Source organism: Gallus gallus, chromosome 3, assembly GCF_016699485.2.
Source record: "Gallus gallus isolate bGalGal1 chromosome 3, bGalGal1.mat.broiler.GRCg7b, whole genome shotgun sequence".
NCBI lineage: Eukaryota > Metazoa > Chordata > Aves > Galliformes > Phasianidae > Gallus > Gallus gallus.
This window is the reverse complement of record NC_052534.1, coordinates 62,537,764-62,553,979: the sequence shown is the minus strand read 5'-3', so window position 1 is coordinate 62,553,979 and position 16,216 is coordinate 62,537,764. Positions and strand designations below refer to the sequence as shown.

Sequence of the window (16,216 nt, the reverse complement as noted above, 5' to 3'; positions counted from 1 at the left end):
GCAGTGGTATAAATCTGTTAAAAGTAACAGAAAAAAACCAGCAGGAATTTACAAACCTTTCTGCAGAGGATACAACCAGTCTTCTCTGCCACGTCCTGACCCAGAACTGCAGGCAGCACCAGAACGTTTTCTTTTGCTCAGCACAAGTCCCTAAACAACTCACTGCCTACATCCCAAACAACTGGAGGTAATCCCCCAAGAGCACTACATTGCCTACAGTGGAAAAGATTAAAGTGGGGTCACGCAATTTTTACTACAGATACAGCTGCAAATGCTGCCTGAATACATACATTAAATATTGAATAGTATCCGAGTATGTTTCTAGTGTTTATGGCTCAAAAGTTTCCTCCCATGCTGTTCTCTGAAACTGATCTCTAATGTAATTCCTGCTTGCTTCAGGAGACCCCAAGTTACCAAGCTGATAAATGCAGGCCAGAAGCTCTCTTGACAGTAACTTGACAGTAGCAAGGAAAATGTGAAATCCTCCATAAGACCTCTTAGCAAAGATAACAAGTTTGGCATTCTCAGGTCCCATGGCACTAACCTAAATACAAAAAGAATTATTGTATGATGCTCCTTGTTTTCCTATCAGAATACCAGATATTCACCACATTCCAAAATACAGATTAGAGGACATATTAGAGACAACTCCCCCAGATGTCACCTTGCCTGGTATTTTTCTAACCACAACTCTATAAACTAGAGTTTCATATGACATTCTACTTAGAAGCTCTGTTCTTTCTAATGTTTACCTAGTTTTAGCTTTTTAGTAGCAGAACCTGCACTGTAAATATGAATGCATATTAAATAATTGATGTATTTTCTTCACAGGACAAGTAAAAAATACCCTAGGGGAAGAGAGAAGGCAGGAAAGAGGATAAAAGAGTATCAGGAAGAGGCTCTGACAAGATTAAATGATATAACAGACTGTTAAAGCTTGAGTGACAGCTGCAGGGACATTCAGGTGCTGGGATGTAAATATAGCAGAAGCCACTCCACCAATAAACCCTAGAGGATCTGCTTAGAGAGCTGGTCCTGCCCAAAGTCCCTCCATAATGTGGAAGGGGATAAGGTCCCAGCAGTGTTCACAAAGAACCGGCTGGAAAAGACAGCAGGGGTTGCACTTTCCTTGGGAAAAGGCAAAAACTCATCTGTGGGATTTCTGTTGCTCAAAGACTTCTGTATACTTGATAGGTAATACAGAAAGATGGGGAAATCTGAAGCGTATCTCAAGAAAACTGAGTCTTGCATAAAAATTACCCATAATTTGAGCTGTTCAGACATATGATGCTCTACAGACATTTGAGCCAATTTCTCAGTCACTTAAGTAGACACTTAATAGCATATTTTTTTTCTATCCATTCCTTAAAATACGTTACTGGATGTCTCAAAGAACCCGTGTTTCAATTTCGTTTGAATCCTACCAAAACAACACAACCACCAGAAAATAAACAGCCAACCTCTGAGTATTCAGTACTTATACTCCAGTCAAAAATACATTTTCATTGTAGTAAGGAACAACAGCACCTCTTTGATAAAGAGCAGAGTTTAATGCAAGCTTAAGTGAAGCACACATTTCTGACTGTCAGGATGGAAAATACCCAAGTAACACAATAAGGATGACACACAGAGGGTGGGATACTTCTTCAGAATGTGAAACTTGGCAAGTGGGGAAAGAAGGAAGTCGAGGAAGAATGGCTCCAACTTCATTATTTTCCTCTCACCAAATAACTGAATATTTCAGACTTATACCCCTATTTGCCAGGATCCAAATGCTAAAAAAAATACAGACCTCCACTTAGAGAAGTCCAATGATTCCCTCCGAAAATCCATTTTCTCCCAAAATCACTGACCAGAACAGACAATGAACACAAAGTATACGTGCCAGCTCTCAGGATCCTTCTGCTACTGCACCTTCCTGACCGACATTAAAACGGAAAGAACAAGCTAATATTTGAGATATACACATTCTCAATCTCATTATCTTTTGCAGCATGCTAAACGAAACAAGAACTACTTTAAGTTACTCATAATTAGATTTTACCTCCTGAAGTTCTATTCAGCCCTTCACCAGGTTACATTCAGTAGCTACGCTTGTCAGCTTTTCCTCCCCCCTTGCACCCCACAGCAAAAAGAAAAATGAGAAGAAAAAAGAGCCCATCATACCATGCTAAGGTCCTACTAAAAGATGGCTTGATAGAGGAAAATTGAACAACTTTAGAGCTGCCTGTACCATGCCTCCCTGGCATACAAAGAAGCACGACAATTAAATTGAAGTAATTAGATTTTTTAGAATCAGTTAGCAAGGTAACGTATTCAGTAAAAGTGACAGAACAGAAACTCTTCTGGGCCTTATGATATTAAATGATAGAATAGGAACTTGTTTTAAGTATTCCGAAGAAGTCCTGCCTATTAAAATGCACTGACAATATATCAAGCACTATGCAGCAGTGCTTTAGGTTATGAACAGACCATGCTTATTCAGATTTCTAAATGAAAAGAGACAGAGACACAATTAGACATTCTACCAGGACATATAAAAAAAAATAAATTTAACTGGCAGAACATTAACTCCCCAGTGAGGTTGTTGTAACTTTGATCTTCTGAATTCAATCCAGGGCTCCACACTTTGCTTCCTTCCACTTTTCTTCTTAACAGAAAGAATGAGATTTTTCAGAACACTAATGGCCTTCAGTGTCCAAGAGTAAACTTACACGGTCAGGATAGCACAGGATAAGATGAAAACTGTAATAACACACCTTGTTCACTAGTAGAGAAAAGCTTAAAAATAGAACTTTGAAAAATCCAACTTAAAAATCTTTTCCTCCTGCTACATACGTTTGTGGAGTTTTTTCCCCTCCTTCAAAAGCAGAACTGTACCCACCTAGCACTTAGTGGCAGGAAACAAACAAAAATATGAACAAAAAAACCCCTACCACATTAACTGCTATTTACAGAAAGAGAATACACTTTTTTTATATTAATCCTTAGTTTAAGAGCACACTGAATTATAAATTTAGGCCTATTCTACCAAAACTAACATCCCCACATTTATGGTTGCTAAGATTTCTCTTCTAAGATTACTCCAGTAAACATCAGCATTTCTCACTTTCAGCAATGAAACTCAACTAGTCAACTCATTTCCTAGTTTTCCTACCTTTGCAAAACATGAATCTTTTGTGATTAAATCAGTTTCAGTGGTGGTTATCTTCCTCATGCCTTTGTCAAAACCCATCTCTCCCCCAGACCACAAAGGTTTGAACAGAATACAAGAACCACCTGGCACTATTTTGTAAACCTTGCACTTTCCAAAAGAATGAATGCTTCTGAAATTAAGTTGACTAAGCAGATGAATTTGAAGGAAAGACAGGGAAAAAAAACCCACACTAAAAACAGATTGAAAATGCATTTGAGCTCCATTCCCTGTACCAGGCACTACACATCAGCACAAATTAATTCACCTTAGATTTCCATAATTAAAATGTTAACATTAATTCTGAAATTAAGTTTTTGCTTTTTAGTAGATATAGTAGAAAGGAAATAGCAAGGCCACATTTCACTCTCTAGGCATTGTTAAAAATTCTAATGATCTGCTGACTTGTGAGAATTCCTCTCTGCAAAATCCCCAAGGGATGTCCAAAGCAGCACATTGGGAGCAGATGGCCAGCACCAAGCCTGCAATTACCAGTCTGGCCTGGCAGTCCCGCAGATTGCAATATTCTTTCCTTTTTTGTGGGTGTGGGGAGGGAGCAGCTGGAGATGTAGACAGCTAGGTATCTTAGGCAACTGCACTTTCCACTATAAAAGTACATACATTCAACATAAATTCAACAAATACACTCCTTCCACTATCTTTCACTTTACGTTCCCTTCTTTTCTCCTTTAACATTTTCTTTTCTGCTAAAAGCTTCTTAAACAAGGTGGCAGAAAACAATATTAAAGATACAGGAAAAAACTGACCATTACATGCAAGTACCACCAGATGCACAAACTTAATAAACCAGTTGTTGCTGTTTCTGCCTCTTCACTTTCTATCTGAGAAACTCCTAATGCAGCTTGCAGTACTACTCTACAAAAAGCACACAAATGGTCAGAGTCATTAGATAGCAACAAATTACTTTCAAACCTGTGGCTGCATCAGTGCCATCCCTCTCCCCACCCCCATCAAAGAACAACTATTTTAGTCTCCCCTGCCAGGAGAACTATCTGATGCAGAGGTGCTGTTTCATTTCCTCTTCTTACTCCCTCCCCTCAAATGGTAAAGCCCTCAAGAGAAGAGACATGGCAAAAAAAAAAAAAAAAAAAGCAGGCAAGAATGGTTTCAATTCAGATACGACATTTTAAAATACTGTTCTACCACACATGGGCAAGTCAGCTTGTAAATAAGTCTACAGTAAGCATGAGAGTTTTATCCTCCCTACAATTCCAATAATAAAGAAGAAAAGCAGTAAGACTTCCATATTAATAACCATTTAATATTTCAATTTTATACCAAAGAACTTGTGTATTTAAATAAAAACGTTTTGCCAAAACCAGTAAGGGTTTAAAAATAAAGTATGTGGAAAGGAAGTTGTAAGGAGTCTCCTACAGAGTTCCTTTCTAACTAACAGATGAAACAGGAAGAACAGCAGCAGACAACTCCCTTATCTACTAAGACTAACAGACGTTGCAGCAGTCAGACCTCTGCTCGGGAACACTCTGCCCTCCTGTATATCATCCTGCATCTCATATAGTACAGTACCCCATTCTTCACTTATACTGATTCTCCCTGTACTACCTCATTTCAGCTGTCCACTCCTCCACACAGAAGAGCACTGGAGAAAATTATACTACAGGCCTATTTTCATTTCTCTTACTCTTGAAAATCTTACTGCGACACTAGGCTTTGCAAGAAAGCAATCTCAAGCTCTTCTCACTGTCTTCTCTCTTCCTTCCACTTCCACACACCATAGACAGGGCTGTAATATTATGGAGATGCTGCTACCTTAGAGTCTGAAACCCTCCTTAACAAAAGCAACTTAGAGGAATCATGATTTAATACAAGCTGAGTTTTGACAATCTTTAGATACAGTTGATATGCCCCAAAAAGACCTTTGATTAATTGACCTCCTAAAGGTACCTCAATCAGAAAAGGAAATTTCAGGAGGGCATGATCCTATGCTTAGGTGTCAAATGCCATGCAATAAAATGCAAACATATTTCCCAAGAGAAGAAACTGGGAGAACAGTAATCCCGTTTTCCCTATTACACAAAAATATGAGAAAGCAATGCCCTTTCAGCAACTCCTAAATTTCTTTCTGTTTTTACCAGCTGTTTACCAAGCACCACTGCAACAGATATTATTTCCCTGCTTAAGTCCGGCACTTCTTCTAACTGCAGCTATCAAAAGATGAAACAATTACGAGCTTTGTTGCAGAAATGCAAGTTAATGTGCACAACTCGTGCAGAAGTAAATTAATTAAGCCTCGCCAAAACAAAGACTTGGTCCAGTCAGTAAACTATATAGAACTGCATGCTCCCAATAGCTCTGGAAAAGTCTTCAGAAACATACCTTTAAAACAGTTTGGATCGTTTCTCTCTCAGAAACATCCAAAGTTTAACAGTGTACACTCACCTTCCACACTATCAGAACAGGAGGTACCAATCCCAGTGTCCCCGCTGTCGGAAGCTATACTGTGTCTTCTGACAGGATTGCTTTGACTGCTTGACGCAATGGTTGCGGACTGCCACAGGGATTCAGTACCAGGTAACCATCCCACAGAGGAATAATCTGAGCCTATAAAGAAGGAAGCCAGAAGTCTGTCATTACAGATACAGAACAGAATTCAACAACAAAATACCAGTCAAGGTGAAAACTAAGCCCTATCTTTCACAGATTAGGTTTGAAACAGAATCTGTGCCGACATATGTTTTTTCTACATTAGAGTCCTTTTGTTAAGTGGAATCTTTCCAAAAAGCTCCAGCAAATACACTTTTACTGCTTAAAAAACATGGTCCTTAAACTGTTCTTGTGGTAATTTTACCAAGATACTTATGCATTTCCTATCCTAGAATTGACTCTCAACATACAGCGGGATTTTGCATTGCAAGCATTTAGCTACAAAGAAATAAATGTGTTTCAGCAACAGAAACCAGCTGAAGCTTTTGCAGTTGAAACAGTCATTTCCCACTGCATAAACCCCACATGACTGAGGTTATAAAATAAAGCCAGCACTGGTACCTAAAGTCATTTGTTATCTTTTTGTGCTGTATCACAAGATGGACTATTAAATCAAGCAGGCACATAGGCTTTGTGAGAACCCGACACATCCAGGGTTTGCTACATTTTGCTTAAAAAAAAAAAATCTTTGAAACGTTACATTTTAAAGCACAATTCAAAGCAGCAAGTGGTTTCTCTGTTCAAAGAATTGTTGAGAACATGTCCTATTTTATAGTTGATCCAAAGTGAAAATAAAACCCAGAGCACAACCCCAAAGGACAATCACAATTTCTAATAACCATAATCTAAACCTAAGCACAGCTTACAGGCAGCATACTGGTTGTCATATTTGCACTCCACATCAGCAGAAGCACATGAAGAACTCTGGAGATAAGCACAGCTCAGGTTTGGTGTTCTATATAACTGCTCAAGTACACTCCCTCTAGCAGCAAGCTTTGCATAACACTTTCAGCCGGAAATGACTCAAAGAACGATGAGCTCACACATAGTGTCTCTTAGGCTACATGTGAGCACTCTTAGGTCATTTAAAGATTTTCAGCAGTGTCCAAAGCCATAAGAACAATTTGTCTCCGCAAGGATTTCTGCAGCTCACTCTTAATTGCAGCTGTACTCACCTCACAATAAATCAACTAGTTCAGAAAATGATATAAAAATGAAAATATATATATATATATGTATAAAAACAATCCCCAAACACATTCATCTGTAGAAGTATAAACCTGTACATGCTCCCCATTTAGCAGTGAAATCATTAAACTTACCAGCCAGAGCAACAGTAGTTGCTCAAAAAACCGCATGTAAATTGAGGAATACAGTATGCACTTCCTTACTGTATGCTGCAACTAAGTGTAACATGACATCTAAATGTGCCTTCTGTAAGTAGTTCCTGGAGGTTTTCGATATCTCTGCCCATTTGTCTCAACTTTGATCTCTATTGAGAGTTTCCTCTCCTTTCCATTAACACGTGCTCCTGCCTTTTCTCTTACCTCTTTATATCTCACTAACTCTTCTTTTTTACCCAAGCCTTGTGCAATGCATAGCCTTGTGCAATGCATTTCCTCCTCTTCCTCAAACTGTTTGCCTTTTCTCCCAAGAGTCTCTTAACTCTTCATTATCCCTTCAGATTACCTTTCAAGCTCAAGGATCAGGCAGCAAAACCTAAAACCAGGGAAACAGGCATGAGTGCCCACAGCTTGCCAGTTGCCACGCTCCATGATCCCAACAGGGTCCCACTCCAATACCATTCATCTACCATCCTCTCTGTATCACCATCAAACATAACGCCACATGGCAGTTTTACATACAGCTGGTGGGAAATCCTCCATCACCCAGCACTTTTCATTGAACACACCGTCTGCTTTGGGAGCAGCAGTCTTCGCCCTCTTTCTAAATAGCTTTGCTCTCTTTAACAGTTCCACATTACACCTCTCAAGCTGCATCTAACTATCCCAGCAAGAATAGAGTTGACTTGTGAGAGCCTAAGCTAATTAAGCCTGAGGCAGTTCTGATGTAGGAGACATTTAAAATACATTTATAGAAGAGAAGTTCAGTTTAATTTACCCCTTATTATGCTTTTCTCCACAATACACCTCCTTGGAGGCTTTCAGCTTTTATGGCATTAAACATGTGTTAACAGAACTGCAGCAAATAATGTCACTACCACCGCACATTAAATCAATGCATTAAGTGCAAAACCCTTTTGACTTCTTGGTCAGAGAGATGTTCAGTATCTGGACATATAACCATCTATATACATCCTCTCAAAAGGGACACAGTAATAAAGTTATTACTAACAGTAAGAAAAACTTAGGCATAAAATAGCAAAGGAGAGAATAACACAGGTGAGAAAGGGCATTCGGAGGTCATCCAGTCCAGCCAGCTGCTCAAACCAAAGCTAATTATAATTAGATCAGACTGCTCTGGGCTACATCCAGCTGAGCCTTGAAAATCTCCGGGGATACATGCCATAACCTTTCCAGACAACCTGGTTCAGTCTTTAAACATCTTCAGTGCAAAGAAGATTTTCCTAACACCTCACGAGCATCTCCCATGTTGCAACATATTTCAGAAGGTGGAACAGCACAGCACAGCTAGACCCTACAAACAGTGCTAACACAGTGGGGGTGTAGACAGTCATCCCCAGCACAATCTCTATAGTTACTGTAAGTCAAGGAAATAAAAAGCATCCAAAGGTGTTTTGGTGTTTCTTCTCAATTTTACACCTACAGGCACAAAGATTATGGGCACACCAAGCTTCAGGTGCTGCAGCATGGTCCAGTGGGAAAGAACAGCAAGGAAGGAACACACCACTTTTGGGGCATGTTTGCCCCCAGGAGCTGGAAAGCATTTCCAAGTTAGGCTGTAAAGACTGATTCTTGAGTCAGCAGTGCTGGAGAGCTCAGTGCTGGTCCACAAACATACCTTCACACAGACCAGCATGAGTGCAGTGCAGGTTCATTAGCTCCAGCTCAGCTCAGGCTACCAGACCCCAGCTGGCTCTCCAGGAAAGCACTCACGTCTCAGCACAGTGATCAGGGCCACAGAAGGTCTCCCTGCTGTGGCACTACCTCTCCCTATCCCATTGGGCCTGGCTGGTTGCATGTAACAGTCCATATGAGAAAGCCTTTCAAAGCTAATGGAATCCAGTCCCAGAAATGGCAAACAAATAAATAAATAAAGCAGCAGGATAGTAGAAATACACTCATTAAGAAAAACACTTACTAAGAAAGTCTCACCAGTGAGCCAAGGGTTTTGTCTGGTACAAAGTGCCAGACAACAGACCAACCCTCCATCACTGAGGGAAGGAAGTTATGCAAGCTTCACTGAGGAAACATAACCCCCAGAATAAAACCTTATAGACCCCTCCATCAGTTCAAGTCAGTATTTAAAAAACCAATTTACTAGTTTCACATTTGGCACAGAGTTTCAGAGCCAAGTACTGAAGAACCACCAATCACTCTGTACTCTGATATGCTTCCAACCTCTTTTTCAGCAGCTCTCTGAAAAATATGATCTTCTGTGCAGCAAACAGATGACACTAAATAAACCAAGTGTAAAATGGGAAAGATACACAGGGCTGTCCTTGCTGCTCAGCTACACACCTGCTTCACCCTGCTGCTGTGATCACCAACCTGCCAATCACCAGCTAGCATCCATCTGCCCAAAATACACAGTGGGGCAAAAGAAGCAAGCCAAAATTTCCTGTATGTGCCACCAGGCTGTAAGTTACCACTTGACTGTGATCATGGCTTACCACTACCTGAAAAAGAAAAGTAAGAAGTGGCATCCTACCTGGCCATGGTTTCAAATAATGTGACAAATATACTACAGCCAGCATCCCAAGCAAATATGAAAAGGAGACTTGTTCATACAAGTAGTTGACTGCATCCTTGAATTTGGCCAGCTAACTTTACTGTGCTGTCTCTCCAGCCAAAGCATTTAAAGCAGATCAGTAAACAACAAAATAAAGGAAGCGCAGAAAGTAAATTGCTAATTAAAGGACAGCAGTGGTCAAAATTTCACTCCACAAGAATGTGCACCTTTTTCTGTGTATTACAGAGTGTTGGCAGGAAGGCAGCTAGTTAATTCTGGATCATTACCACTCTGGCATGCACAGAACCCAAAAGATCAACACACACAAAATAACAGCACCACTATATTTATATTTGGTTGCTAAAATACCTCTAACATGCCCGAAAGTACAAAAATTATTTTAAGTGGCAGCTATGGCCTCCACCTAGATGCTGATCAAAACACAACACCAGAAGACTTAACTGGCTTCCACAGCAGAAGTACACCAACTTTTCCATTGCACATCATGATGCTGACACAGACTGTGACCAGAAGTGAAATACCAGTGACAGACTGTGCAAGTGCATACAACTAAAGGATTCTGAAAGGGAGGTTTTACTACAGTGCTATCAAAACCTGACAACTCAATGCTTGTTCTAGTCAGCACGGATGTGACCACGCTATACAACAAAATTTCACACCATGAGAGCAGAACCTGCCTGAAGCTCTTCCACAGACACAGCCAAACACTCAGTCCTGGTGAACTGTTTGCTGGTCTATAGAAATAAAAGGTGAGGATTCTTGAAAATAATAATACAAAACCTGGCATGCTCTTCACCTCTGTGATCCTTCTGCAATATGAGCTGTGACTTTTCCTAACAAAAACTGTCCCAAACAAGTTCCAGGTCTACGACACAACCTCTTCTAAAACCCTGTGTTTAAGACGAGCAGTGGTCTAGAAAAAATTGGGTTCCTAATATTTTCAGGAAAACAGCCAAATGCCAGTGTGAAGATGCTCTTCACCATGCCTTGGAGGTGGTGGAAGCTCACAGCTCTGCTCACTGGCATGTTCCAAAGCACCAGCAGGTCCCAGCCCCTCCCCTCCCACCAACACAGCTGAGAGAAGGCGGGTGATGCAGCTTCATCTCAGTGCATGAACAGAGAGAAGTGGGATGAATTGACAGCCTGAACTACTGAATCTATACATTTCAGTTCCTCCAAAGCATTTTACAGCATCAGATAGCAGAAATATGATTCATCCTGCAGACTCATGTCCCTTATTGGTGTGCTTTCTTGACAGAACCTGCGAACTATTTAACTGCATTCTCCTTGATTTTCAGTTGCAAACTGAATAGAATAACTGTGAACATCAAGAAAAAAAAATGTACCTATATAAAGGGAAGCAGGAACAAAAGACAGGAATGATTTCAAGAAGAATACTGATGGAGAGAGCTTTTCACTGTGTTTCTATTGGTATAGTCTGATAGTATACTACCCAGTATATAAAGGTCCATCCATAAAATAATTCACCTAGTGGAGGACAGACAGAAATGTCATAAAATAGCAGCTGAGTAGAGGAGAAAAACCCAAAAGAAGAAAATCTTCAAAGTACAGTCCACAAAGTAAACAATGCACTTTGATACTGCCAATCAAGTCCATTAACTGGAACTTGACTAGAGTCATATTTTAAGGAGAATGTACTCATAGTATAACTTCCTAAGAGAGCTACATTTTAAGCTGACTGTGACAACACTCCTGGTTTATTTTGCCCCTGGAATTGCTTAGTAAAGATTAAGGTTTTTTTTTTTAATAGACATACATAAATATAACTTACGAAGAGAAATTGTATAGCTCTGAAAACTGACTTCTCTGTAAAACAGTATCTCTCAGCTTTTATGAGCTACATATTTTTATGACTTCATAGATGTGCATAGCACTGTACAGTACCAAGACAGCATGTGACAAGGTCTCATGCTGGGAAGTATGCAACCTAGAAGAAAGAATATGAACTCAGGGAAAAAAAAAGTGGCAATTTAACGAGGAGCTTTACAGAACCTTGCTATTGTAGCTTAAGACACAACCAGGTATCTCACTTGTCATCAAACAGCACAGAATAGAAAGCAAGAGGTGCCCATCTCTATGTACCAAAGCCACCAGCTGGCAAGATTATTTCAGTAACAAATATAGGTTGAGCTGAGAATGCTGTCTGCCATTAGCGCTAATCGGATCTATTGGTTAGCTGCTACGCACAGGCTGGTCACTCTTCCCATCCACAGATTTGCTGTTGCTTCCATAGCAAAAGCCCTACCACGGCAGATGCCACAGGAAGTGCTTCAGGAAGAAAGCTGTCCCCACTTACAAACAAGGCTCTCTTCTAATTTGATCTCCAAAGCTGTCTCAGAAAGGAGTCAAACAGTTGCAGTGCTAAGTGAGGAGTGGGAATGTACAGGTACGCTTAAACGCCCAACAGCAACTAGCTCATCACTAGATGAAAGTGCCTGGCCAACCAATCTACTGCCAAACTGTGCATTAAGGCTGATTCTGAACTGCAGCAAGATAGGCATAAATTTCTGCAAGCTTCACTATGCAGGACAAGATCTGTTCAGCTAGCAGAAAGCTGTGCTCAACATAGCACACCACTAGCTAAAAAGGTAGCAAAACCCTTACGTTGGCACAGTACGTAATAACACTCAGCCTGATTTCTACTTCAGAAAGTATGTAGTACCAGGACTCAATTTGTAGCGTACTTGCTATCTGTATAAAAACTAGAATCTATCCACGTTTATTTAATATCACCCAATAGTGAAATTCCCACTGTTGCCAGGAGAGTAAAAAGTTTGCTTCCATTTTATCACTGACAGGGCAAGACCAGGCATTGTGTCCAACTGTTGATAGCTCTCCTGTGAGTTTTCCTCTTCCAGAGAGAGAGCATATTTGCATAGAGCAGAACTTCTACAAGCTGCAGATGTTTCTTATTTTAAGTTTGGCACACCAACCACATGTATTACCTCATGCCTGCTATGCTCGCCTGCCTCTTTGTCTTCGGACTAAATGCACTATTCACCCCACACAAACACAAAATGACATTCTTAGCATCCATTCACTTTCATGTAGAGAATGCAGATAAAAAGCCTACCTTTTAAACTTGCTAAGTTTATCACAATATGGAGAGGAGAATGTCTAGGAAAATAAACACATGGTTATGCATAAAGTGTATATAAACGTAGAACAGCACGCCCTCGGGACACCCAGTCAGTTGCTAGAGTGTTAGAAGGCTGCATACTGTAGGTAAAGCACTAAATCCTTTTCCTAAATCCTTTTATCATCTATGTTTAAGCCTCTCTTCAGGTTTAACCATATTGATATTAAAAATCACAATCAGGCAAGTTATTCTCTGACTTTTTTGCTGTCCCAACATTCTTCTACCAGAACTACCTCTGTCCTCAATCTGTTTAAAACAAGAAGCCCATCTCCTTTCTGAATAGGAAAAAGTAATCACAGCTTCTACATTGCATTAAAGAACAACAACAGCAACAAACTTATATGGCTTTATGCAGTTCCCACACTTACAAAAATGCTTCATTTTTCCAAACAGAAACATTATTTCTCCTTGTAATCAGATCTAAAGATATCCTTGGCACTAAAAGAAATTGTAAGGACAGAGACCAAAAAAAATAATCATCGTTTCACGGAACCAGTTTGCTAAACCATAATTGATAGCATTTTTTTCACCTTTCTTCAAAGAACCTTAGTATGCATTACACACACAGCAGAATCGACTTCAATATGGATGCACCAAAGATAGAGCCTTCAGGCTGCATTTTTAGTACACGCTTACAGAAACCTGCACAACATCTAAGTGAGCTCCTAAATTTCAAGTTGAAAGTGTGACATTCTGGCTTCATGTAAGTCATTAGGAGATTTTCTTTACTAACTTCTAAAGCTTATGACACGAGTTAAAGTTTTTCAACAAGCTTAGTTTCTCTGTTTTAAAAAAAAAAAATCCCCCTCATACATATTCAAAACAAGCAAGGAAGAATAGTCTGAAATTTAAAAAGAAAACATAGTAGTTTAAAACAGAAAAACCATATACATACCTCTTTCATACACTGTTATGAAAAACTATACATAGAATGCTTCCAGCCAAAAAACAGTCATTTATGTGCTCATAACGTCTTCACAACTACAATCACTACTGATGCAAAACCTTTTCTTACAACAACTCTACTGAACACACAAGAGCTCTGTTCAATCGATTTGGTATTTAGGATGATGAAGCAAACAAGTAGAGATTAGGATCACAACTGTTAGCTGGGTTCTCTACGGTTCTTAGCAAGATTGATAAAGTTTTAAGTAATGGTATTGTCAACGCCTTTTAGTGTTCCTATACTTCCACTTTCAGCCTTCAATCAGTGCAAGTCACTGAACTTTGTATACAAAGCATTTTTACATGTTAATTCTTAAATAAAAGAATGCTACCAGAGATGAAAATTTGCAAACACGAAAATATCTTTGCTGTAGAGCACCCAGGAGAGAAGATACCATCTTTTAAAGAAACACAAATTTTAAAAAGGCCATTTTTATTCTACACTTTTGAAAAACTTGCAGCTTTCCACACCATCTGGAAACTACACTACAACAGGAACAAAGCAGGCATTAAAAACATACAGATACCTTATAAGGAATCTCAGATCTCTCTCCAGGATGATTCAAGAATGTTTCTTGCCTGACACTGCAAAACTCTTAACATACTAGAAAGCTAGAAGTCTGAAAAGGATCATTTGCTGTAAGCTTGTTCCAGGTATTTTAATACATAGAGAAGCAGCAGGTTTTTTTTTTTTCCTTGACACTACTTACACTGTCCTTCTTCAGGAAGACAGAGACAGCCTTCTACTACCTTGTCAGTCATTGTCCATTACTCTGGACCAGTTTTAACCTGAATGCAAGTCCAGTAGAATTAATGTCACTTTCCAGATCCTCTCCCTTAATCTTTCTTGGCCTTCACAGCAAGTCTGTGGATTAATTATGGGCCTCCTGATGTCATCAGCAGTTCTGCATTGGAGAAGCAATGCTGCTCTAGATCACTACCTGCAAGCTGACTTTACAGCTAGCCCATTTGACACCAGGCATTCTGCACTCGCCTGACACCAGCACAGACTCTTTCTGCTGCAATGGCTCAAACAGGAGTCAAACAAATGTAAATCCCCCCTGTATCATTTATTTACCATTAGTATTCTCCTTGCTCCTGTTCCCCAGATCAGTTTGCCATAAGGCTGAACAACTGTCAAAGCAGGCCCCTTGGAAGTAGAAAGGATGTGTGAGCAGAAGTACCCAGAAGCACAAGAACTACCACTAAATTATTTTAGCTGTAAAAGGAAATTATGTCCTGCAATTCACACACCTATACCATCCCAGACAATTCTGTTACATTTTCCAAATTTCAGGGAATATAATGCCTTGAAAGTAAATAAATTCTCGACCCTTGCCCTTCTTCTCTTATTGACATCACTGCTTCCTCTTACAGTAGCCATCTGACACTCAAAAAATAGCCAAGGTCACTGGGGAAGCAGAACAGAAGGATGTGATGCCACTTACAGCATGGCTGGCTGTGGAGAAATAGGTCAGTGGAATACAGCTGGGCAATCAATAGCATGCTCCAGCCCAGGCGACAAAGCCAGATGCCTGTGGAAAATGAGCATCTTGCAGGCAATTACACAGGAGTCTGATGCTTTGGTCCGAAGGAGGGAATGGTCAGGACCAGTATAAACCCAGGCATACCTGTGAACTTGTTTACCCAAATTATTCTCTATCTCATCTTCTCTAGCTATCCACTCTCAGGCCTCTGCAGCTGGTTTGCAGTCTCCCATGAAACATATTTTGCACTTCCTCAATCAGTCCAACAGCAAGAAGCTCCCATCTGGGTGATCTTAGCAGACCTCAGCAGCCCTTCTAACAGCCTCCTTCAGCAGTGGCAGGAATATGCTTCAGGGCAACATGTAGCATTATTGCAGGTCCAGCATTCTTCTCCACAAGTTGTACCAGGGCTGGGCGTCATGGGCTTGGCAGAGGGGGCTGTATCAGTGGTATCTGTGAGTAGAGGCCGGGGCTGCCCCATGCTACACACAGCTGGTGGCACCTCCAGTAAGCACATGTAAGAAAAAGTAAAGTACTGCCCACAAGCAAGGAAGTGAGAGAAAGCCCTGTAGACACCCAGGTCAGAAAAGGAAAGGAGGTGCTCCAGGCTCCCATGCAGCCTGTGGAGGCCGTGGCAGAGCAGCTATGCAGATGAGATAGGACCAGGCCTCAGCAAGTTTCATGTTGACTGAAAGACTGCAGCTCTCAGAGGGGACCTGCACCAGAGCAAGAGAGAAGCGTGAGGAGGAAGGAACAGCAGAGATTAACCATTTGGAATGACCACAACCCCCGCCCTGATCAGGATGTGCTGTAAGGGAAGATAGGCCTGAGAGAGGGAGCAGGGTAGGGAGAATATAGGGGTCTTGTGATTTGCACATGCGCTGGTTTGTTTTGTTTCTGTCTTTGCTTTTCACTACACAAGTATATTTTAATTGGCCATAAATTAAGTTCATTTCCCCCATGCAGAGTCTGATTTCCCATGACGGTGATTGATCTCTTCCCTCAGATCCTAACCTGCTGACTGTGCCATCCTGTTTTTCTGTCACGGAGCATCAAAGCAAGAATGACTGG

The 16,216-nt window shown here is 40.5% G+C and overlaps 1 protein-coding gene across 5 annotated transcripts in view; it reads right to left on the bottom strand.

Moving 5' to 3' along the window:
- Positions 1–16,216, bottom strand: part of CEP85L (centrosomal protein 85 like) — a 146,351-nt gene that overhangs the window by 95,818 nt on the left and 34,317 nt on the right. For 4 of the 5 annotated variants that reach the window (XM_004940276.5, XM_040697570.2, XM_004940277.5 and 1 more), the window contains exon 2: positions 5,615–5,776. In XM_004940276.5, the coding sequence (XP_004940333.1) occupies positions 5,615–5,776 (162 nt within the window). Of the gene's footprint in view, positions 1–5,614; positions 5,777–6,536; positions 6,592–16,216 lie in introns of those variants that run through there. The other variant, XM_003641033.6, reaches the window with a different exon arrangement.